General features: G+C 43.8%; 1 protein-coding gene across 6 annotated transcripts in view; it reads left to right on the forward strand.

Moving 5' to 3' along the window:
- Window positions 1-24,673, forward strand: part of PTBP3 (polypyrimidine tract binding protein 3) — a 255,937-nt gene extending 231,264 nt beyond the window's left edge. For all 6 annotated transcript variants that reach the window (XM_033926068.1, XM_033926101.1, XM_033926075.1 and 3 more), the window contains 3 exons: window positions 433-649; window positions 16,263-16,340; window positions 23,061-24,673. In XM_033926068.1, the coding sequence (XP_033781959.1) occupies window positions 433-649; window positions 16,263-16,340; window positions 23,061-23,193 (428 nt within the window). In that variant the 3' untranslated portion in view covers window positions 23,194-24,673. The remainder of the gene's footprint in view (window positions 1-432; window positions 650-16,262; window positions 16,341-23,060) is intronic.
- Window positions 24,674-25,771: the final 1,098 nt, after the last annotated feature.

Consider the following 25,771-nt stretch of genomic DNA (forward strand, 5'->3'; position numbering starts at 1 on the left):
TTGTTCATTATCAACATTATTCAGAACAAATTATGTGCATTTTAGCATGCTATCAAAATACTCATCCACTTTCCGTATTTTTCCATGTCATTTGAACATCTTCTCGGACCCAGTATTGGTTTACTAGCCTAAGGGTGATTTGATTTTGAAAGAAATAAAATGTATAGGTTTAGCTTATATACGAGTATTTCTGTTTTTAATTTAAATTAAGTTAATTAATATGTGACGATGATCTTGATATGTGTATAGCTAAATATGTGTTAGTAAATGTAAGCTCTTAGAACAAATAGGACTGATTTATTTATCTCCATTGGAATGTCTTGCAGGTCTAGGTTATAATATATTAAAACAAGTGCCATGCTAATCTTATTTTTCACAAGTTCGTTTACCTGCTCTGATTTCTGTCCCTTGGGCTAATTTCTCCTTGTCTAGCGATGAGCCATCTGAATGGACAGAGACTTCATGGAAGAGTGCTCCGTATTGCTCTGTCCAAGCATCAGACTGTTCAGCTTCCTCGTGAAGGACATGAAGACCAAGGTCTGACTAAGGACTATAGCAACAGTCCTCTGCACCGTTTCAAGAAACCAGGCTCAAAAAATTTCCTGAATATCTTCCCTCCATCTGCAACCCTCCATCTATCCAACATTCCGTAAGTACCCAGACAGACCACCTCAGAGCACTGTATAGTACAGGCTTGTCCAAGTTCAGTCCTTGAGGGCTGCAACAAACAAGGTTTTCAGGATATCCCTAATGCATGAGAAGGATTTGCATGCCCACTACATCCATTGCATGCAGATCTTTCTTATGCATATTCATTAGGGATATCCTGAAAACTTGGAGTGCTGGCAGCCCTCGATGGCTGAACTTAGACAAGCCCGTATACTGGCAAGATGAGTTGCACCAGGAAATCCCAGAGAATCAATTTTTAGAGCTGTTCTCCATTCTTCATGTGTTTGCGAAATCTGCAGATTTATGGGAAACCCAATTTAATATCTTACATAGATATTACATTACCAAAGGGGAGCTCAAATGCTCTTCAGGCACCTATATATATTCCTTTTTGGAGTGTCCCATTCTGTACATTTGGACGGGGTGCTCCAGATCTTGGACACTACCTTGGGATGGGAGGTGGAATGGGAGTATGGAGTCCGGATTTCAGGGACCCTTATCGTTCAGGGTCTTTATGAGCCAAGGGAAGGTTTCTCTATAATTCTATAGTTATGCTAAAAAGTTGATCTTGACATACTGGATTTCTGAAGACCCTCCGCCCCCTTGTCGCATATGAGGGAGCTGGCTAGTTTTGAGATTCGAACATACCAAGCATTCTTACAACCAGATAAAAGAAGTTATGTAGCCTTGTGGTCTCACTTCTTAGATTGTCAAACTTTGGGCTCAGGTGTATCTTTTTTCTTTTTTTTTTTAATAAATCTTTATTCATTTTCAAATTGAACAAGTGCACAAAAATACATTATATAAGTAATTCCAATATAGCACTATAATATCTAACACATAAAAATCTAATAATGTAATAACCCCCACCCAACCACCCACCCTTCATCACATTTTCAACCGAAATAGAAATATACACGTGTTATATAACATATTATAACATAACTTATAAAATTGAGTTGGGCTCAGGTGTTTCTAAAGCTGCAGTCCTTGAGAGAAATATGCTGGATGGAGGAAAGAGGCAGAGAGATGGGGTTGATGCTGGATAGAGGAGGAAGGGAGAGAGAGAGAGAAAGAGAGAGAGAAACACTAGATAGGGAAGAGAGAGACACAGGCCCAGATTCTATAAATAGCACCTAGATCAGCATGCCTAGTCAATCTAAGCACTTAACCTAATTATTCAGTTAGCCTTAATCAGCACTGTTAATTGAAAAGTGCCATTAAAAATGATTAAATTACAATTAATTAGCTGGTAGGTGCCTAACTTGGTAGACATCTACCACTTCAAGGTAGGTGTCTACTCAAAGGCACCTACCAGAAAGAAGGCATGGATAGGGGTGGATTTGGGGTGTGGTTTGACTTAGGAGCGGATAGGTGCCTAACTTAGGCGCACTCATTTAGGCCAAGAAAACCCTGGCATAAATGGAGTGTACCTAAGGTTTCAACACCTATTGCGCCTAAGACAGCTTTAGATGCTGTTAGATGAGATTCTGTGAATGGCACCTAGCATATGATTTACACTTGTGCTCCTTGGTGCCATTTATAAAATCAGGCTCAGTGACAGACAGACACACACACATTAGACAAAAAGAGACAGATGGGGTGATGCTGGACGGGGGAAGGGAGACAGGGAAAAGAGACTGTGATGCTGAATGGGACAACCAAGTCCATGTACTACAATGTCCTCCTCAAAAATTGAACCCCCTTGACAGCCCTACAGATACACTGCCCGAGAATCTAGAAAATTAAAAAATCTGGACCGATCCAATCCCCGAGCAGTCCAGATTTTTGGACTGGTACTGTAGTCAGAGATAATACCTGCAAGTGAAATTCTTATGTTTGAAAATCAGGTACAGTTCATAAAAGTTAAATAGGTGCAGCCCTATTTTAGATAGAACATAGCAATTTCAACTGAGACATCCAGGTTAGGATGTGACATATTACGCCAACTTTTGTGTTGGTGTGCATTAGAGAATGACATGGGGAGATTTGTCCCTGTCCCTGTTCCTGTAAGCTCTGCCTTAATCGCAGAAGCCTCAGATACTTATGATTTTTAAGTGTTTGAGGCTTGTGTAGATGAGGACAGATATTGCAGGAATGGGGCAAGGACAGGAAAAGAACTCGCTGGCATGGGAAAATGAGTTTCTGCGGGAACGGAGAAAAATTTGTCCCTGTGTCATTCTCTAGTGTGCATCCCCACCCCTCTCTCTCTCGGGCCACCTTCTCCCTAGTCTACCTTTTAAATACCTTTGTCCCCTCCCAAGTTCCAGTAATGCTTCATCTACTGCTACCCACACCAGCTCCAGTGTCTTCCTTCTGCTGTGCCACTTTGATTTAGCTTCCTATTGCTGCAGGGGCACAGCTGAGAGAAGACACCAGAGCTGGTGCAGGTAGTGCTAGTTGAAAAGCTGCTGGTGCTCAGGAGGGGGCAACCACATTTAAAGAACGACTGGGTGAGGGTGGCCTGAGGAGGGGGAGGATTTGCTAGACCCAGGGATGGAGGTTTTCGCCTCTAGAGAGAAGCAGGTGAGACAGACTTTTGGCACCCCTTAAGAGTAGTGCCCTGAGCCAGTACCTCATCTAGTCCAGGCCTTCATCCAGCCCTGCTGATAAGGGAGCAGCTGTAAATCCTAATCTTGCTCATGGGGATCATAAACATGCATTTCCCTTCTAAAATGGGGAATACATGTGTATTTTTTAATCCAACCCTCATCCACCCAAACCCTCTCACCTTGCCATATCCACATGTTGCAGATTCATTCTTGTAAATCCCAGCTTTCTAATAGTTTGGTTTTTATTGTTTATTCAGTATAGATGTGTAAATCATAAATAGGGCTGCCAAATAAGAGCCAATATATAATAGTGGTTTATTTAATTTACTAGCTTTATAGCCCGTTACATTAACGGATGCTAGAATATATGTGTGTCTGTCTTTATTTCTTTCTCTCTCTGTCTCCTTAGCCGCTTTTTCCTGTCCATTCTCCCTTATTTTTACCTCCCCTGTGTCCACCACCACCCCTTTACTGCTCCCCTTATCCAGCAGCAGCCCTTCTCCCTTTGTTTTACCTCCCCCCTATCCATCAGCACCTCTTCCTGCTCCCCCTGTCCAGCAGTAAGCCTCCCTTCATTTTTCCCCCGTGTCCATCATCACCTCTTCCTGCTCCCTCTGTCCAGCAATAGGCCTCCCTTCATTTCCCTCCCTGTCCATCAGCACCTCTTCTTGCTCCCCATGTCCAGCAGTAGGCCTCCCTTCATTTCCTCCCCCCCCCCCCCGTGTCCATCAGCACCTCTTCCTGCTCCCCCTGTCCAACAATAGGCCTCCATTCCTTTCCCCCCGGCCATCATCACCTCTTCCTGCTCCCTCTGTCCAGCAGTAGGCCTCCCTTCATTTTCCCCCCCCTGTCCATCAGCACCTCTTCCTGTTCCCCCTGTCAAGCAATAAGCCTCCCTTCCTTTTCCCCCTCCCTGTTCATCATCACCTCTTCCTGCTCCCTCTGTCCAGCAATAGGCCTCCCTTCATTTCCCCCCCCTGTCCATCAGCACCCCTTCCTGCTCCCCCTGTCCACGGGAGTTAGTACAGGGCCGGTGTCTGCCATTCTCCCCAGAGTCCTTGCGCCCCCCCTTCCCTTCCCACGGACCTGACTACCTACCCGGCAATTCAAGCAGCGTGTGCAGGTCTTCACACGCTGCTTCAGGTCCTTCTACTGCCCTGATTTACTCTGGCACGTCCCTGATGACATCATCAGAGACGCGGCAGAGCAAATCAGGGAAGTAGAAGGGCCCAAAGCAGCGTGTGAAGACTGGTGCACACACTGCTTGAATCGCCAAGGTAGTCGGGTCCACGGGAAGGGGGGTGAGCGGAAAAGGACTCGGACTCCTGTGGTCTGTCGCAGAGGGTGGCCAGGCTCCATTTCAGCCGCAGGGAAGGCTCACTGCCCCAGCTCCTTACCCGTCCGCAGCCCGAGCCAGGTCTCCTGCGCTTTCTCAGCGGCCCGGCTCGCTCGGTTGTTTTGATTTTTTTGTTTACCTGGCCACTCCGCTTCCTGCATTCGCTGCTTTCCGTCAGTGACGTAATAAGAGCGCATGCGCACTTGTCTTGCCACATCCCGACAGAAAAGGGATCAGGGAACACGCGAGGCAAGTGCGCATGCGCAGCTAGCATTTTATTATTTAAGATAATAGTGGTTAAAATGTCTACTCAACTAACTAATAAGCTTAATACTTCTATAATATTTATACTCCCTGATAGGTTTTTCTCAGCCACATGGCACATGTGAACTTGCAGTGGGTTTTTCTAATTTTAATCTGTCTAATTTACTATTCTGGGCATCAGAAATTTAGTGAAATAAGTTGAATTTGAAGATTTTTCTATGTGGAAAACATATTTCTGTTTCCTCTCCAGATGCCATGTGCACATGGCAACAAACTTATTTTTCTAGCCCACAAGACTGATAGAAATCTGTTTCTGGAAGAGCTGATGGGAGGGTGTTGCCATGGAGGATGGTACTAGGAAAAAGGAATGTGGTTAAGGAGTGAGGTATCTTATTTTTGTACTTACTGAGATTTGAGGAGCAGAGGAAAATTTCCCATGCTAGTCAAACTTTGGTCCAAGCCTGATATTTTTACCTATGTCAGGCTCAGGAGAAATAGCTGGGGCAGGCTACATAACATGCTATTTCTCTTGCACCCAGTTGCTTATGTTGCTGTCTCATATGCAGAGGGATAAATGCTAATTTTAGCTCAGTCTCCTAATATTTTACGATGCATGGTAGGACCTTAGTACATAGCACACTATTTTTAGAATGCTTCAACAGGCATAGTAAACGTTATTGCATTGATTCATCAGTAGATTAAAAGCCTGAAATTGCATTGATTCATCAGTGCATTAAAAGCTTGAAATTATTTAGTATAGTATGAGTAACAGTTTTCTAAATGACATTTTCGACAGTATATTTTTATAATGGAAGATGTAAAAATGAGTTTTTTAAATAAAGGGTATAAAGATGTTATTTCTTGAACCTGCTTCAAAATAGCCATACTCATCTCTTCTATCCTATACAATCTGGGCCAAATTCTATAAACAATAAACAGCGCTGTAAGTTAGGCAGTGGTAGGCACCGTACTTCCACCTAACTTAAATTTGCTTTAATTGGTTTTCATCAACGCGGTAATTGACTGCGTTGTTAAAAAAAAAATATTAAAAACTCATTAAAAAAAGTAGGCACCCGGAGATGCCTACGAAGGTAGGCACGGCAATTGCGTCTAAGGAGACATCTAATGACACCTAAGGTCCATGTGGTCTGCCCAGCAGTCATAGTCTTATCAATTCATGATTAAATAGTCTTTCTTTGGAATTTCTGGGACATAGATCTCAGAAGTCTGCCTGGCACAATCCTTAGGTTCCAACTACTGAAATTGCCGTCACAGTTCACTCTAGCCTATCTGCCGCTGGAGAAAGTGCTGAAATCAGTTAGCTTAACGGGGTTTAAAAAAAAAGGTTTTGATAAATTCCTTCAAGGGAAGTCCATAGGCCATTATTGAGATGGTTTGGGGAAATCCACTGCTTACTCCTAGGATAAGCAGCATAAAATCTTTTTTTTATTACTTGGGATCTTGCTAGGTACTTGGCCAATGTTGGAAACAGGATACTGGGCTTGATAGACCTTTGGTCTGTCCCAGTATGGCAGTTCTTATGCTCTTATGATCCATTTTGTCAACTGCATGATCTGTGGGTTGATCCCAAAAAATGGTGAATATGGGAAAAGATTAGCAATCGTGAGCTTGGGGGTCTTACTTGTATGCTTGACTCAATCCAGCATATCAATAGAAAATGCATGGAAGACAACTCTATAAAGTGGTGCCTAATTTTAGGTACTACAAAGGGGCTCACTTAACTCCAGTTCTGTAATGGCTTTGGGGTGTGCCTAAGCTGTTATGGAATACTAGCGTAAATCCACTTTGGTGGATTTACGCTAGTATTCCATGATGTCACATGATGTCAGTGCATACAACTGGTACTATTCTAGTGTGCATGTCTCTAGATGATTCCGCCAACCCATGTTAACGCCCCTTTGTGCTTGCAAACTAAACCACTTAGGTGCACTTTTTATAGAATAGTTCTTAGGCCTTATATTTGTAAATACCAATTTTGTGCCTTATTCACATGTGTAAGTATGCCTGTTCTATAAATTTCTGAGAACACTTAGTACCTAAATTTAGGTGTCCTTTATAGAATTACTCTTAGGGCCTCTTTTACGAAGCCGCGCTAGCAGCTGTGCTGCGCTTATGGCTCTGAAGCCCATAGAGATTTAAAGGGGTTCAGCCCATTGCCACGCAGCAGCCACTAGCGCGGCTTTGTAAAAGAGGCAATTAATGTCTAGAACAGGGGTGCCCACACTTTTTTGGCTTGTGAGCTACTTTTAAAATGACCAAGTCAAAATGATCTACCAACAACAAAATTTTAAAAAACACAAAGCACACTGTACGCAGAGAAAATATTAATTATTATCCCAGGACAAGCAGGCAGCATATTCTTAACGTATGGGTGACGTCACCGACGGAGCCCCAGTACGGACCTTTTTAACTAGAAAGTTCTAGTTGGCCGCACCGCGCATGCGCGAGTGCCTTCCCGCCCGACGGAGGAGTGCGTGGTCTCCAGTTTCTTCGTTTCCGCGGAGCGAAGAAGACGCATGTGGTTTCAACGGCTGTTGAACACTCCTTTTTTGCCTTCCCGCTCGCGTTATTTCTGATTTTTTCTACTTTTTCCCTTCGGGTTTCTGTTTTTCTTTCTAATTGGTAAAAAAAAAAAAAAAAAAATTTCTTTTTTCCTTTATTTTTCAACCGGCCCCGGCGGGGCCTGTTGCCATCATACAAGCCTCCGGCTTTGATTTCGCGGAGGCCGTATTTCCCTTCATGCCCCCTCAGCCGGGTTTTAAGAAGTGCCAGCGGTGTGCACGCCCGATTTCCCTTTCGGACCCACACAACTGGTGCCTACAGTGCTTGGGTCCGGAACATCGGGCTGACACCTGCACCCGCTGCGCGACTCTCCAAAAACGCACACTTAAAAATAGACAAATCCAGCAGAATCTCCTCTTCGGCACCGGTTCTGCTATGGATCCGACCCCGACGTCGACGGCACCGCCGAAATCGGCACCGTCAACATCGACACCACCTGATCCTTCTGCGGGGTCGATAGCGCCAGGTAAGCCGGCTAAGAAGCCTTCCACTTCCCTCGAGCGCCCTCCAGCCACGGCGGTGACACCGGTCCTTCCGACGTCCCGCAAGTCCCGTAAGCGCTCCGCTCCGATAACGGTGAGTGCCTCTTCATCGGCCTCCTCATCTCCGGAGCGTAGAGCGGCACCTATGGTACCGAAGAAAAGTAAAACGGTACCGGTGCCCCCATTGGAGGACCGTATCTCGGCCATCCTCCAGACCAAATTGCAGGAACAGCTACAGCACCAGCTTCAGGAACTGCTTCCAACCCTGCTGGCACCACTCCTTCCGGTACCGGTCCGGCCCGAGCCTCGTACCACTACGCCAGTGGCCACCCCCTCGGTACCGATGAACACTTCAATGCCGGTCTTATCTGCACAGCCTACACTCCAGACCTGCGCGGCGGAGGACCCCTCCCGGCCCCAGGATCGACATCGATCGTCTCGGGACCGGGATCGGCACCACTCCTCCCGGGACAGAGATCGGCACCGGTCTTCATCTCCCGGCACCGTATCCATGAGATCTGGCAAGTCCCTTTCTAAAACCCGCCATGCTGAGCCGGCCATCAGGGACCCTGACTTATGGGAGCAATCCCCACTCGGTACCGAGGAGGATGCCTCTTCTACTGATGAGGAACCCTCCATGGCTGAATCCACCTCCAAACCCGAGCAGTCCTCATTTACGAAATTCCTTCGGGAGATGTCTGGGGCTCTCTCCATCCCACTTGAGTCCGACTCCAAGAAGTCCCAGGCCTTTCTAGAAGCCTTGGACTTCGATCAACCCCCCAAGGAGTTTCTCAAACTACCCGTCCATGATATTCTACGGGAGACGTTTTATAAAAATTTGGAGAATCCCCTTACTGTTCCAGGTGCCCCTAAGAAACTGGACAGTTTATACCGGGTCATCCCTATCCCAGGATTTGATAAACCCCAGTTGCCACATGAGAGCCTCCTGGTAGAATCCACTCTCAAAAAATCTCATGGTTCCAGTGTCTATGCCTCCACCCCTCCTGGCAGAGAGGGTAAAACAATGGACAAATTTGGAAAGCGCCTGTACCAGAATGCCATGCTGGCTAGCAGAGCCAACAATTACTCATTTCATTTTTCTTTTTACATGAAATATCTGGTACAACAACTTTCTGCTCTGCAAAAGTATATCCCTGAACGCAAGGTTCCATTATTTCAGCAACAAATTTCCACCCTCCTTCAGCTTAGGAAATTCATGGTACGCTCAATCTATGACTCTTTCAAGCTCTCCTCCCGAGCCTCTGCTCTGGCAGTGGCCATGCGACGCCTTGCCTGGCTGAGGGTATCTGACCTTGATGTGAACCACCAAGACCGCCTTGCCAACGCGCCCTGTCTTGGTGATGAACTTTTTGGGGAGTCTCTGGATACCACGACACAAAAACTTTCGGCTCATGAGACGAGATGGGACACCCTCATTAAGCCTAAGAAGAAGACTCCGCCAACACGACCATACAGACCTCAGTCCTCCTACCAACGTCGTTTTTCTGCTAGGCCACTTAATCCTCCTCAGCAGCAATCTCGTCGGCCTCGCCAACAACAACAACAACACTCTCAGGCTCGCTCGCAATCTCACCAGACGGCCAAGCCTCTCCCTCAAACTAAGCCTCCTCAGCCCTTTTGACTCCTTTCTCCAGGGCATAGCCAGTCTACAACCCTCGCTGCCTCTGCCTCAACCTATCGGGGGCCGCCTCACCATCTTTCTACGACGCTGGGAGGCCATCACCTCAGACCTGTGGGTTCTAAACATCATCCGTCACGGATACTCACTAAGGTTCCAGACTCTTCCTGCAGACCATCCTCCCGTAGAGTCTGCTTCTCACTCCTCCCAAACTCCACTCCTCCTCAGGGAGGTCCAATCCCTCCTCCTTCTCAACGCCATCGAAGAAGTTCCACCAGACCAAAGAGGTCAGGGATTTTACTCCCGCTACTTCTTGGTACCCAAAAAAACAGGGGATCTTCGTCCTATCCTCGACCTCAGGAACCTCAACAAGTGTTTGGTCAAGGAAAAGTTCAGGATGCTCTCACTTGCCACACTTTATCCTCTTCTGTTTCAACACGACTGGCTATGTTCCCTGGACCTCAAGGAGGCCTACACTCACATCCCAATCCATCAGGCTTCACGTCGCTACCTCCGATTCCAGATACTGAATCACCACTATCAGTACAAAGTGCTACCCTTTGGTCTCGCATCATCTCCCAGGGTGTTCACCAAGTGCCTGATTGTGGTAGCGGCCTGTCTCAGGTCCCACAACCTACAAGTGTTCCCCTACTTGGACGATTGGTGAAAGCAACAACCGCTCCACTTGTGCTGCAATCCACTCACCACACCATCTCTTTCCTCCATCTCTTGGGATTCGAGATCAATTATCCCAAGTCGCATTTGCTTCCCACGCAGCGCCTTCAGTTCATCGGAGCACTTCTCGATACCAACTTCATGAGAGCGTTCCTTCCTGCCGACCGGCACCGGACACTGCTTCACCTCTGTCGACAGGTGCTCCTCCAACCATCCATCCCTGCTCGCCAGATGATGATTCTTCTGGGTCACATGGCCTCGACAGTCCATGTGGTTCCTCTGGCGCGACTCCATCTGAGGATACCGCAATGGACCCTCGCCAACCAATGGTCACAGACCAGGGATCCTCTTTCTCATCCCATCTCTGTGACATCGTCTCTTCAGCGATCTCTTCAATGGTGGTTGAACTCCTCAAATCTTTCCAGGGGCCTCCTTTTTCATCCACCCCCTCATTCCATGATCATCACCACAGATGCCTCCCCCTATGCATGGGGAGCTCACATAGAGGATCTACGCACCCAGGGACTCTGGACCCCTCAGGAGCGTCAACATCACATCAATTTCCTGGAACTCAGAGCCATGTTTTATGCTCTCAAGGCCTTTCAGCACCTTCTCTATCCTCAGGTTCTTCTCCTGTGCACGGACAACCAGGTCGCCATGTACTACATCAACAAGCAAGGCGGCACCGGATCTCGTCTCCTTTGTCAGGAGGCCCTCCGAATTTGGACCTGGGCCACAGCCCACAATCTTTATCTCAAAGCGGTCTATATCCAGGGCGAACAGAACTCCCTGGCCGACCAGCTCAGCCGCATCCTTCAACCTCACGAGTGGACCCTGGATCCTCCCACTCTCCACTCCATCTTTGCTCGCTGGGGCACTCCGCAGGTGGACCTCTTTGCAGCTCCTCACAACCATCAGCTGCCCCAGTTCTGCTCCAGACTCTTCTCTCCACATCGTCTGGCCCCGGATGCATTCCTACTCGACTGGACGGATCGGTTCCTCTATGCCTTCCCTCCACTTCCTCTGATGTTGCGGACCCTGTTCAAACTCCGCAAGGACAGGGCCACCATGATTCTCATCGCCCCTCGGTGGCCCAGACAACACTGGTTCTCCCTCCTGCTTCAACTCAGCTCCAGGGAGCCCATTCCTCTTCCTGTATTTCCTTCTCTGCTTACGCAGCAACATCAGTCTCTGCTACATCCCAATCTGTCTTCCCTCCACCTGACAGCTTGGTTTCTCTCGGGCTGACCTCTCCAGAAAACCTGTCTCAGCCTGTCCGTCGCATTTTGGATGCCTCCAGGAAACCCTCCACACTCCAATGTTACCTTCAGAAATGGACCCGGTTCTCCTCTTGGTGCCTCCTGCATCATCACAATCCCACCTCATTGGCGGTGGAAACCGTACTGGACTATTTGCTCTCTCTGTCTAACGCTGGTCTCAAGTCTACCTCGATCAGAGTCCACCTCAGTGCCATCACTGCTTTTCACGAGCCTATCCTCGGAAAACCCCTCACGGTTCATCCTCTGGTTTCCCGGTTCATGAGAGGCCTCTTCAATATCAAACCACCTCTTCAGCCTCCCCCGGTCGTCTGGGACCTCAATGTGGTTTTGTCAGCCCTCATGAAACCTCCCTTTGAGCCTCTTGCTACTACCTCGCTCAAACTTCTCACATGGAAGGTGCTTTTCCTCATTGCCATCACCTCTGCCAGGAGGGTTAGTGAGCTGCATGCACTGGTCGCCGATCCACCGTTCACTGTTTTTCACCACGACAAGGTGGTTCTGCGTACCCATCCTAAATTCCTTCCTAAGGTGGTTTCAGCCTTTCACCTCAACCAGTCCATCGTGCTACCTGTCTTCTTCCCAAAACCCCATTCTCATCCTGGGGAACAGGCTCTTCACACGCTGGATTGTAAGCGTGCCCTGGCGTACTACCTTGACCGTACCAGGGCTCACCGCTCCTCTCCTCAACTCTTTCTGACCTTCGATCCTAACCGTCTGGGTCACCCTGTATCTAAACGAACGCTGTCCAATTGGCTTGCTGCCTGTATTGCGTTCTGTTATGCTCGGGCCGGCCTGTCACTGGAAGGAGCTGTCACGGCCCATAAAGTCAGGGCTATGGCTGCTTCTGTGGCTTTCCTCCGTTCCACGCCTATTGAGGAAATCTGCAAGGCGGCCACTTGGTCTTCAGTTCACACATTCACTACTCACTACTGTCTGGATGCCTTCTCCAGACGGGATGGGCACTTTGGTCAATCTGTGTTACAAAATTTATTTTCCTAATGGCCAACCATCCCTCCTCCCTCTCTGTTAGCTTAGAGGTCACCCATACGTTAAGAATATGCTGCCTGCTTGTCCTGGGATAAAGCACAGTTACTTACCGTAACAGGTGTTATCCAGGGACAGCAGGCAGATATTCTTACGACCCACCCACCTCCCCGGGTTGGCTTCTTAGCTGGCTTATCCTAACTGGAGACCACGCACTCCTCCGTCGGGCGGGAAGGCACTCGCGCATGCGCGGTGCGGCCAACTAGAACTTTCTAGTTAAAAAGGTCCGTACCGGGGCTCCGTCGGTGACGTCACCCATACGTTAAGAATATCTGCCTGCTGTCCCTGGATAACACCTGTTACGGTAAGTAACTGTGCTTCATTTGTATTTGGGGGTTTTTTCAGAGGTCAAGGCAGATGACTTTAAAATATGCAATGTCACCTCAGTAACAACTACACAAAAATAGATAAATATACCCCCTCCCCTTTTACTAAACCTCAATAGCGGTTTTTAGGACAGGGAGCTGCGCTGAATGCCCCTCGCAGCTCCCGACGCTCATAGGCTCCCTGCGCTAAAACCACTATCGAGATTTAGTAAAAGGGGGCAGATATAAATTCTCAAAACAGACACATTTTGATCACTAAATTCAAAATAAAATCATTTTTCCTACCTTTTTTGTCTAGTGATTTCATGAGTCTCTAGATGCACTTCCTTCTTCTGTAAATCCAATGTTTCTTTCTTTCTGCCCTGTCCCCTTTTCTTTCTGTCTCTCTTTCTTTCTCTCTACCCCTGCCCCCTCTTTATTTCTGTTTCTCTCTCCCCCTGCCTGTCTGTCTTTCTTTCTCTCTCCCCTTGCCCCCTCTTTATTTTTGTCTTTCTTTCTCTCTCCTCCTGCCTGTCTTTCTTTCTCTCTCCCCCTGCCTGCCTTTCTTTCGCTCTCCCCATGCCCCCCCCAACCATCACGCTGATTTCTCCACTTCCCCGATTCTTTTTCTCTCTCCCTGCCTACCCCCCCAAGCCACCACACTGATTTCTTCCTTCCTCCCCGAGCTAAGCCAGGCGCGTACAAGCGCTGGGCCCACAAGCCTTCACATCCGACGTCAATTCAGATGTCGGAGAGGAAGTTCCAGGCCAGCCAGGCAGCGATTGGTGGGTAAGTCGGGGCTCGGGGAGGAAGGAAGAAGATCGCAAAGACAACGCAATCGACTTACAGGGTACAGCTGTGAACTTCACAAAAAGGGTGCCATGGCTTCTCCTCCCTACAGCTCCCTTATAGGTTATGGTGAGCCCCCCAAACCACCTCCAGAATCCCCTAGATCCATTTATCTACCACCCCAATAGCCCTTATGGCTGCAGGAGCCACTTATATGCCAGCACAAAAGGGTTTAGGGGGCTGTATAGGGCAGTGCACATGATTATGTATCAAAGCAGTGATTACAGAGGCTTATGGGCACGGGTCCTCTTCTCTATGGGTCATTAACCCACCCCCAAGATGACTTAAGCTGCCTCTGGGCTGGACGACTAGGCTTTCCTATGCCAGGTGGCCAGGAGGCTGAAATTTAAAGTTGTGAATAAAATTTTTATGGAGGTGGGGGGGGGGGGTTGGTGATCACTTGGGTAGTGTGTGGGGGTCTATGTTATGTGTTTTCTGTGTTTATCTGGTGACTTTAGGTGGAATTTTGTGACTTAGACCATGTTTTACATATGCGCAGAATACACCCGCATAAAAAAAGAAAACAACCAAATCAAAGATCGGCAGGAGAGAATCCCACTCTCCTGCCATGTTGCACAACCTCCCTACACTCACCCTTGGCAGCAGGAAAGATGCCCACTCTCTCCCACCTTCGCCCAACCCCCAACTCCTTATACCCCCGACTCTTTATACACCCCCACACATCCCACAGTGGGAGAGATGCCCACTCTCTCCTGCCTTTGCTCACCCCCGTGCCCCCGACTCTACATCCCCCTCCGCAGCAGGAGAGATGCCCACTCTCTCCTACCGTCGCCCAACCTCCCCCCATGTCCCAGACTCTACACCCACCCCCTTTCCCACCATTGCCCAACCCCTCCCCCAACTTCTGCCGTGCCCCCAATGACCCCCCGCCCCTCCCTACCTTATTCAGGAAGTCTGGCCGGAGGGATACCTACCTGCTCTGGCTGGCAGGCCTGCCTCTTACAAAATGGCAGGTCTTTCCCTTCCCGATGAATCCTGAGGAGGGGCCTAAGGCTCTGATTGGCTTAAGTTGCTTAAGGCCCCTCCTATGGGAGTGGCCTTAGGCATCTGGCCCAGTCAGAGCCTTAGGCCCCTTCCCAGATGTACCAGACTTCCCTCCAGCCAAACTTCCTGAATAAGGTAGGGAGGGGTAGGGGTTGTCAGGAGCACGGGGAAGTTGGGGGGGGGGGTTGGGTGACAGCGGGAGAAAGTGGGCATCTCTCCCATTGCGAGGGTGTGTGTGTAGAATCGGGGGCACGGGGGAAGGCAATGGCAGGAGTAGGCATCTCTCCCACTGTGGGGGGAGGGAAGCAGCAGAGGTGGGTTTTTTAAATTTTTATTTTAATTTGTGTAGGGGGGAGGTCTGAGTTGTCAAACCTTACTTTCTTGTTAGTGTCTGAGCCAATCAGTACTCAGGCACTGATCAGAAAGTAAGGCTCAGACCTTTCGGCAAATTTTGGCCACAGATGTGACACAATGAAGTTAGGGAATTGCTCGTAGTGCTCATTTTAATATTAATGATTTCGTCGTAGTACATTTGCATGGCATAATCAGAGATTTTATATATCCACCAAAAAATATTCATACAATAAATCTTTTTACCAGAAATTTTAATAGAGCAGGCGTTAAGGCAATACGGAGAAAAGACCTCAGAGTTCCTAGAGAAAAAACTCAGGGAACTACTATGACAAATACAAAATTGTCATAGAAAACACATCCTTGGTCTAAGAAAAACTCCGTTCAATAGACATAATTTGCAAAAAAAAAAGAAATACTTCCACAATTCTTTAAATATGGTAGAAAACCCGCACTTATCTTAATGGTATCTTTATGTCCTCCGGTATAGGCAAGATCACTGCAGTGCAGTGAAAAAAATAACCCGGTGCTGTTTCTTTCAATCTAACATTGCACTGGAGATGATCACAGAATTCCCGACAGGTCCTGTTTCGCAATCATGCTGCATCAGGGGAATTTGTTTGAAGAAAGAGCTACTGCTTCAAAGATCTTGCCTATACCAGAGGACATAAAGATATCATTAAGATAAGTGCGGGTTTTCTACAATATTTAAAGAATTGTGGAAGTATTTCTTTTTTTGCAAATTATGTCTATTGAACTGAGTTTTTCTTAGACCAAGGATGTGTTTTCTATGACAATTTTGTATTTGTCATAGTAGTTCCCTGAGTTTTTTCTCTAGGAACACTGAGATCTTTTCTCCATATTTCTTTAATGCCTGCTCTATTAAAGTCTCTGGTAAGAGGATTTATTGTATGAATTTTTTGGTGGATATATAAAATTTTGATATTCTGCTTGCAAATAGTTATTTTTTGTTATAATCAGAGACTGCCATAGTAAGCCATTTTGATAATCCACCGCTAAAATACATGCACTTTAAACCGGCTGGAACCGGTTTAGCAACCGCATTAAAGGCAACCTTAAGGTTTGAGAATCTGGCCTCTGGTGACATGCGATGACATTATCCGCTTGTGCGTCTGCACCCTGCTATCCCTCTTGTAAGTGATCAATAATGCTTTCCAGTTCTTTCAAAGCACAGACATAAATATTCATATTTACTTTTTCCCTGTAGACCTTCAATTACTGAAAATGATCTGAAGTCACTTTTTGAAAATACTGGATCTACAGTAAAAGCCTTCAAATTCTTCCAGTAAGTTTTCCTCATCCTACCACGTGTCCACTTCTATTAGCCTCAGTTTGCATTTTTATATGGTTCTATGTTTATCTGCATACAATATTGTCTTAAAAAAAAATCTTTTGAGCAGCTTTAAACTAACTTGAAACATCTCATGTTACTTCAGTGTTAAGGGTGAGTAGAAGCAACTCATTGTGAAACTCATCAAAAATCTTGTTAATATAAGAAATGTTTTTCCTGTTTTACTTCCTATTGGTGCAATTAACCGGAAAGACTTTTTATGACTTTCAGTTAATCTATAGCTATGTACAAAGGTTCAGGCACCCCTTGTAAAATCTTATGTTTCAATCAATCCCTAAGAGTAACTCTTACTAAGCTGCATTGAGTGTTAGTGTGTGCTTAATGCAATTTAAAAGGGCTTACTCAGGGCGTGCTCAGGCATCCTTGGTAATTTTGCAATCTGTTTGCTAAAAAAAAAAAAATCACTTTTATTTTTTCGCAGAGGATGGTGGGGTGTGGGCATTTCTGTACTAATAAGCACATCTGCATTACTGGCCAGTTCCACCCAGGAGCAATTTTTATATTATTTTCTATAGCTATTTCTGAATCTAACCTAATCAGTAATCCAGCAAACCATCACTCTACAGGTGAATCCATTCTTCTGTCCACCTGTACAATATTCCCTGGCTCCCTCATAAATCAGTATGTAATAGATATACCCCCATGCTTAATGTTTGGCAAGGTATCTTTTTTTTTTTTTTTTAATTCCAAAATGTGTCTTGCGTGCTAGTGGCCAAATGGTTCAAGTTTCGTTTCATCATTCCAGAGCATTGTTTCAAAAAGTTTCAAGTTTTCAATTTTCTTTAGTATACTATAGATGATGATTTGTGTAATGAGGTCATAGGTTTATTTTAGACAACTCTTTCATACAGATCAGTGTAATACAATATAAGCAATACTATACTATGGACAACTACTGTGAGCTAAATTTTTTAAAGGCTTGCATGATCAGTTTTCAGGCAACTGAAACAGGCAAAGAGAAACAGGTTTCTCTTGTTTTCCAGATATGACATAGACTAGTAGTTCTATGTAGCATCCATTTTTTTTAAAGCAAAGTTACAGTTTAAATTGCTAGCTGGAAACAGCTAATGTTCATTATAGTACTTGGCATTGTGCCAAAGATAACTTTATTTTGGAGTTCAGAAAATGTATGTGTAGGCACCTTATGAAGTATGCTTGAAAATTCCTTTTAATTAAACACCCAATAAAATGGAGAATATTTCTGTATCTTTCTGCCTCATGTTTTTGGTCTCTGACTGGACTGCTGGATACTTGAAGATATTCTCTTTCTCCAACCAATATGCAGAACAGTCACTCGGCATTGATACCTCTATTATCAATAATGTTATGCTTTTCTCCTCTACCACAATGCCTGGCTTTCTTTCATCAAGGATTTTATCAGTTCAAATGGGAATGCCCAGGTAATCATAACCTCTTCATTTTCTGTAATACTCTTTGGGTTGTGATTCCAATGCTTTTTTTAATACAACAATATTTAAACCTTATTGTTCCTTTCCTTATATACAGTAAATTTTTCATCAGCAGGGTCTAGGGATGGAGGAAACCTTAGGTAAATCTTCATCCTTACACACACACACACACACAACCCTGAATTAATTTTTAGGCTCCTAGTCTACTTCATCCCCCACCCTACCCCACCCCACCCCAAGATTTTGATAATTAAACTCAACAGTCATGGCCTTATTTTATGTCCTTGTAACTTCAAGGATAGATTACTGTAATGTGATCTATGCTGGCCTCCCTTAAGATCTGATGAATGGATTACAATCTATACAAAATATAGTTGTTGAATTACTCTCCAAATGGAACCTGTCACGATCATGTGACCCCTCTGAAGAAATACTGTTTGCTTCCCTTCTTATGTTAATAACAAAATCTTTGCGTTAACTTATAAGGTGCTTCACCATGGTGCTCCTCCTTATTTGGCATCTCTAGTTACTCTTCATCATCAGCCACAATTACTTTGCATACGTCTGCACTACATCTTGCTCATCTTGAATCTACACACCATCAAGCCACCTTCCTTCTTGCCCCTGTTCAGTGGAACGTTATGGCATTGTTCTTAAGCATAGAAGACTCTTTTTAAAGATTTAAATCTGCTTTAAAAACATTTTTGAAGAGGCATTTGTAGACTAGGGCTCAGATTCTATAAAAGATGCTTAAAGTTAGGCATCTTAAATTGGCAACTGCCAGAAAATAGGCATGGTTAAGGGCAGATTGTGGACAGAACTTGAGCGTGTTTTGCATCTAGGTGCCTAAGTGGGCTTAGGCACCAACATTTAGGCCAAGAAAACTCTGGCATAAATAGGGGGTGCCTATGATTTTGATGCCTACCAGCCCTGAAGTCCAATATAGGTGCCGCTAGGTGCGATTCTATAAATGGTGCCTAACTGAACATTGATAGCTGCTATGCGCCGTGTTCTTTGGCAGCGTTTATGGAATTGGGGCCTAAATGCTTATCAAAATAGATCCCAGCCAATTAAATGGGGTAGTGTCCAGGGACAGATGCCACAATCTTTTCTGTTTTCTTTTCTTTTTTTCTATTAATTATGGTATTTCTTTCTGCTTTTGGTTATGATGTACTTTGGATTGAGAACGGCTCTGTCGTGTTGCTCAAAGAGCAGTATATTAAAATCAATAAAGTGTAAAGGTACCATAATCATCACACAAACATCCTGTAAAATGCAAGTTAAAGTATAGGCTAATGGTTCTGAGAGTTTGTGTGGCCGTCAGGACCTATTGTTTTACTATGACTGCAACAGCTTTGCCTAACGTTTGGGCCAGCCCTGTCCATCAGAAATTTGTAGTCAGTTTGTATGCATGACTGTTTCTAGCTCTTTCTCCCAGAATCTATATATATATTGGTTTTCCCAGACTTACGTTTGCTCACTATGAACCATCTGTGATCCACTGACCTGGGATGTAACTATCAATCTTTCATCTTTTATTGTCAGTTCAGCTTTCTGTAATCATTCATGTGTCTGGATTTGATAAACATAATACTTTTACTCGAGGGAGAATTGAGAATTCTGCACTGGCACCAAAGTATATGTTCTCTTTTTCAATGATCCTTCTTCCCCAAACACACATTTCTCGAACTTAGCCCCTTTTCCCTGCAGATATCCAACATGCCACCTTTTTGTCTGGATTTAACACAAGTCAATGGGTGTCCAACCATGAGGATAACATGAAGAGGCAAGATTGGAATGGTCTCGGATAAGGTTGGAAGGATGAGTAAGGATAGACTAATAAAATATCATCCAAATAGATGAAAAATTTTATATTTAAAGACTGGATGAGTGTGGCCAACAAAATGATACAAATATTGAAGAAAACTGGTGAAAGAAGTGCCTCTTGTGTGACACTGCAAGTGAGGTCATGACTCATAGAAATTGAAGAATGGTAAGAGACTGCAAAAGAATGATCTGAGAGAAAGGAAGAAAACCAATCCCAGACTGTCTCTGAAATTCTGATGTCTGTGAAGCGAGAAAGAAGAAGATGGTGGTCAACCAAATCAAAGGCTGCTAACAGATCTAGTGAAATCAGCAGAATGAAAATCACTAACTAAAGCAAGAGTACAGTCTTAGTACTGTGGAATGTCCGGAAACTAGCTTAGTTTAGGTAAAGCACTAATAGTTGATCAATATGAGAAATTAGTTTCTGAAGAACAAATTTTTTTAAAATGTTTGATAAAAAATTAAAATTAGAAACTAGACAATAGTTGGAACTGCAGGATCCAGTGACTTTTTTTTTTTTTTGAGAATAGGGGTGATAGCTTTCTTCCAATAAGCAGGAATGACTCCAAGACTTAAACTTTCCTTGATTAAGGACAGAATAAACGGTAGAAGGTTTTGAGAAGGCAATTTGAGTCAATGAATTGGATTCATGATGTTCAAAGTATAGGAAAGTGAGGATAATGTTTGGAGATCAAATGCAGACCAGTTAGAGGATCCTGCTAAATTGTGGGGGGAGGGTTGTGAATAAGTTTGAGGTAGTATAGAGGAATGAAATGGGGCAGGAGGTAAAGAATCTTATAATTATACACTTTCGCAGAGAAAGCATCAGCTAAAGTATCTGAGGAGGGAAGGGAGTTTGAGCGAGACAACAGCGGTGGTTGTAGTTGACCCAAAGCGATATAACCAGCGAGAGGGATTACTGGAAGAGTCCACAAGTTTTGAAAAATAAGAAGCCTTCGCTTTTTTTTAGTAAGAAGTTGTAGTGGTGGTTCTCTTTCTTACAGCATTCAAGGTGCTCAGTGGTAAGGTATTTGTGCCAAAGTCACTCTAAATATTGAAGGTGCTGTTTAGACTGGCGCAAATCGTCAGTGAACCAAAATCTATGATACTGTTTCTTTTGAATTGGCTGAACAGGGGCAAATGATTCTAGTCCAGTACTACTTGAAGAGGCCAATTGCTAACTTTATCTTCCAGAGAAAGGGTCTCGAAGTAAAGGCAGAAGAACTCAGAAATATCAAGAAGACGAGAGGTTAGCAATGAGAAAGTATGTACAGGGGACAAAGTGATTTGAAAATTATCAATCAAAATGTGAACAGAAAACTGAACCAGAAAGTAGTCGGACCATGAGAGAGCAGTAGTGGAAACAGGCCTTGTGAAAGATAAAGTTGTGAGTCTAGTAAAGATGAAGTCTAGAGTGTGTCCAGTGCTGTGAGTTGGTAAGTTAACCAATTGGTGGAACCCAAAGGCAGATAACAAAGACAACAGGAAAGTCAATCTAGGCTGTGAGAGAATATCTGTGTGAACATTAAAGACTCTAAAAATTACAAGATTAGAAAAACGGAATCCTGAATCTGACAATGATTGAATATGAGAATCCCAGAGGGCACAATTGATGGAGGACAATAGAGCAATAGAATGTGGAGCCTAAATGGGGAAGAAATATGGATTGCTAATAACTCAGGAAAACTAAAAGTAGAATTTGGAATTTCTGTTGCCAAAAAATGAGTCAGGAAGGAGAATGGCTAAGCTATCTACTTTTTCAACAGTATGATAGGAAAGGAGGGAGGGTTCTTTTGAAAAGTAAAGAAAGCCATTGGTTTGGAGTAGTATATATTAGGAGGCACCTTGCTATGGTTTCAGAAATGCCGGTAGGCTGTAGCTAAAATGTTTAATGATTGAAATATGAGAATGAAGGACATTTTTAGTTTCGGACTTTAAAGATTAAGCATTTGTGTTTTCTAAAAATGTTTCCACTAAACCATAATTATGAATGGACTCTTATAAGGTAAATCAATAAGTAAAAATATTAGGGTTTAAGGGCCTGATTCTATATATCATGCCTAAAAAAATCAGCACTGAGAAGTGCAATGGTAAGTGCAATTCTATAAAAGTTATGCACAGCTTGTAGAATCACACTTGGCACTGGTTATGCATCATAACTTATAGATGTACCCATTTAGGCCAAAAAAAAAAGGCCTGGTCTAAATGCCTGCACCTAAGTTGTGTGCACATCAGAGTATAAGCTAAAAACTTGCGCATAGTTAAAAGAACGCCCATGATCTGCCAGATTCACGCACTGGACATGACGCACAACATTTAATGGTATGTGCCTACCATGTTGCGTGTATAACTTTCCAATTAACGCAAACTAGCATCAATTATGAGATGTTAATTGCCAATTATCTGTGCCAATTAGGCCTATTAATTAAGTTGTGCCTGTACATAGGCTATGCACACTGACATATGCGCACAACTTTAGGTGCCATATACAGAATTTGGGAGGTAAGTAATGACTTGTATTTTAAAAAGTTTGATGAAGAAAATGAAAACCAGAATGATTGTTTGAGGTTTTTCATACCATTGATTGACGTTATTGCTGTAGATAAAATTCTGTGGTCTCTTAGGCCCATACTCTATAAACGACGCCTTAACTTAGGTGCCAGTAGGCACCCTGCCGGTGCCTAAGTTAAGTGCAAAACACTGTTTATAGGCCCTTTTAAAAGACTTTTCAAGGCACCTACCAGTGCCTAAAAACCAGCACCAGAATCATACCTATGGAGGCGTTTTATGATGCCTAACGCCACTGTAGGTGTGGCTAATGCCGGAAATAGCATTAGGCACCATAACATTCCTCTGTAGACGTGATTCACGACAAAAGTAGGCGCTGGAAACGTAGACCTTGAAAATCCTGGCCTACATTTCCGGCGCCTACCTTTCCCGAAGGCACAGTTCTCTAAACGGTGCCATCATGTGATTGACAAGCAATCGGCAGCTGCTGTTAAGGCAGCCACCGACCACGGCACTGTTTAGAGAATTCGGGCCTTAGGGCTCCTTTTACTAAGGTGCGCTAGTGTTTTTAGCACACGCAGGAAATTACCACGCGCTACGCTTCTAGAACTAACGCCAGCTCAATGCTGGCGTTAAGGTCTAGCGCGCGCAGCAATGTAGCGTGCACTATTCTGCGCATTAGTAAAAAGAGCCCTTAGTATTATTCTGAAGTTTTCTTCCCTTAAGTGTTTTTTGTGGGGTTTTTTTTTACTTATCTGCTCATAATTTAATCATTGATTAACTTGGTCAAAGGCTTTCATGTTTGTCTTTCATTGTCTTGGTATGAGTGTGTTAAATACATGTTATATCACTAATATGTATGTGCTTGAAGAACTCAACATAATTGCGTTTATATTTCCTTGATGTTTAGGAAAGATCGTAAAATGGCTTTGATTCAGTTGGGTTCTGTGGAAGAAGCAATCTTGGCTCTAATACACCTCCATAATACTGAGTTAGGAGAAAACCATCACCTCAGAGTTTCTTTTTCAAAATCTACAATCTAACTTGTCCATGAACTTTCCTTTCAAGACTGGACCATGATTGCAATTAAACCTTCAGACAGAGACTGAAGTAATAAACACTGACTTTTGCCTTTTCAAAACAGAGAGAAAGAAAAGGAAAACTCGCTGTGAGTTTGCGTTTTAAACAGTTTTACAATAAAGAATAAAGGGACATGGTTTCTGGGGAAAAATTCATGAACCAGCGTGTGGTCAGAGATTTGAAGATCCATTTGTGGTTTCTTTTGTAGAATTCACTCCAGCAAAATATTTTGGCAATCCAATTCAGTTTTCCTAAAGACACCCTTTTACTTTGCTGTTCAAGATCAACCTTACACAGCATTTTTCTCTGTCATGTTCCTTAAAAATGTATGTAGAAATCCATAAGTGCATTCCATTCTATATGGTTTTAAACACGTTTTTACAGGTCTGGGGTCAAATCTGAGTTGCAACCCCGGATACTATTGTCTGAAAAGAAGAGAGGTGAAGGAAGTACATATCATAAATTTATTTATATATGTCTATATAATTGTGTGCTGTCTCCTCTTAATTGCTAATTCTACCAAGTAGGGTTTGAAAACATTAAGGGGTCCTTTTTTTAAGCTGTGATAGGGGTTTAACGCACGTAATACCGTGCGTTAAACCGCCTGCATTAAGCAGGCATTAGTTTTTTAGCCAGCCTCGGGGGTTAGCGCGTGATGAAATGTCCGGCTTGATAAAAGGACCCCTAAATATGAGATTTAGCCAAGATAAAACCAATGAAACATGAAATAAATTTTGGGAAAACTCAAAAACGGATTATCAGTCAATTGTTTAATACTGGGCAGGTATTTTTTAAGTTAAAATATTTTAATCAATAATTCAACTAGGGGTCCTTTTACTAAGGTACAGTAAAGATTAGTGAACACTAAATGCTAACATGTCCATAGAATATAATGGGTGCCTTAGCATTTAGCGTGCATTAAATCGGTTAGCGCGACTTCGTAAAAGGACCCCCTATTTTGTGAAGGTAAACTTAATAACCCCCAAAAAAACCCTTCAACATGCCTAGATTGGAGCTACCAGTGTTGAATTTTAAAGCAGTGGTTCCCAACCCTGTCCTGGAGGACCACCAGACCAATCGGGTTTTCAGGCTAGCCCTAATGAATATGCATGAGAGAGATTTGCATATAATGGAAATGACAGGCATGCAAATCTGCTCCATGCATATTCATTAGAGCTAGCCTGAAAATCCGATTGGCCTGGTGGTCCTCCAGGACAGGGTTGGGAACCACTGTTTTAAAGTAACACTGCAGTCTGGGGTTTGTAGTTCTCCATTTGTTACTGACAAAAGCAAGTCTACATAATCCAGAATGTGCCAAATGTTCCCCAGAATAAATTGGTGGCTCTGAAACAGGAATTTCTGGAAGCCAAATCATACTTTGAAAATAAATTTTATTAGAATGAAAAAAAAATCACCCTGAAATAGAGAGCCCCTTTTACAAAGCTGTGGAAACCATGGTTTAATTTTAATTTAATTTAATTCTTATATACCGCTAATAACCGTGAGGTTTCTAAGCGGTTTACAAAAATGATGCATTAAAACATACAATAAATAAAAATAAATAAGATAGGTTCTTGGAAATTCCCTAACTGTCCCAAAGGCTCACAATCTAACTTAAAGTACCTGAAGAAACAATTTATGAAAAGTAAAGATAAAAATATAAGGACAGAGGTAGAGATAGAGATAGAAATGAATATTCCAACAAGATGGCGGCCAGTTAGGTCATCTTCTGTGCTGTCTCCCTTGTCCTGCGATAAATGCACCAAAGCTCATTCAGTTTCTATGAACTTTGGTGTTTTTTTTACCACAGCTTTGTAAAAAGGGCACAAAGTTAATTTTCTCCATATAAAAAAGAAATCATGTGCTTGAATATTCATGTTTATAAGAATTACAGAATGCCTCTCTTCTTTGCTTCTACTCCCTCCCCCAGCCAAAAATAATCATGCTAATAAAGAACAATGGATGTGTAAAGTGATTTTGGAAAACAAAAAAAATTTGAAAATCAAATTTAAATATATTTTTCCAATAGATAAGTTTACAGTCTTTAGGAAACTATTCAGGTCTCACTTGCTTTGACAAAATGTTAAAAAGTTATTTTTGGTAATGTGTTAAATCTAATGGGGCTTTCGTACCATTATAATCTTTAAATAATTCATAAATCATAATTAATATGTATTACTTAGGGACCCTTTTGCTAAGGTGCAGTAAAATAAGGGCTTGGTGCTTTCTAATGTGGGATTTTTCTGCACGCTAAGCCCAGATTTAATGCAGCATTTTTGTCAGCCTTGTTCATTTCTTTTTTTTAATAGCAAGTCATGCACTGATATTTCCAATAGCACAGCGAACCAGAAAAAATTACTGCAGTAACACTTAACTGCCTCCTATTTAGGAGGTGGTAAGGCCTTGATTCTATAAAAGACATTCAGAACGTGAACTCGCAGGCCTTGAGCATGCTCAGATGCTCAAGGCCCAGCAGACGAGTAGGCCGATCTTCAAGAGCCCAGATGAGGGTAAGAAGCAGCGGGGGGGTGCCCAATTGTG

This window comes from Geotrypetes seraphini, chromosome 1 (assembly GCF_902459505.1).
Source record: "Geotrypetes seraphini chromosome 1, aGeoSer1.1, whole genome shotgun sequence".
In the NCBI taxonomy this organism is placed as follows: domain Eukaryota; kingdom Metazoa; phylum Chordata; class Amphibia; order Gymnophiona; family Dermophiidae; genus Geotrypetes; species Geotrypetes seraphini.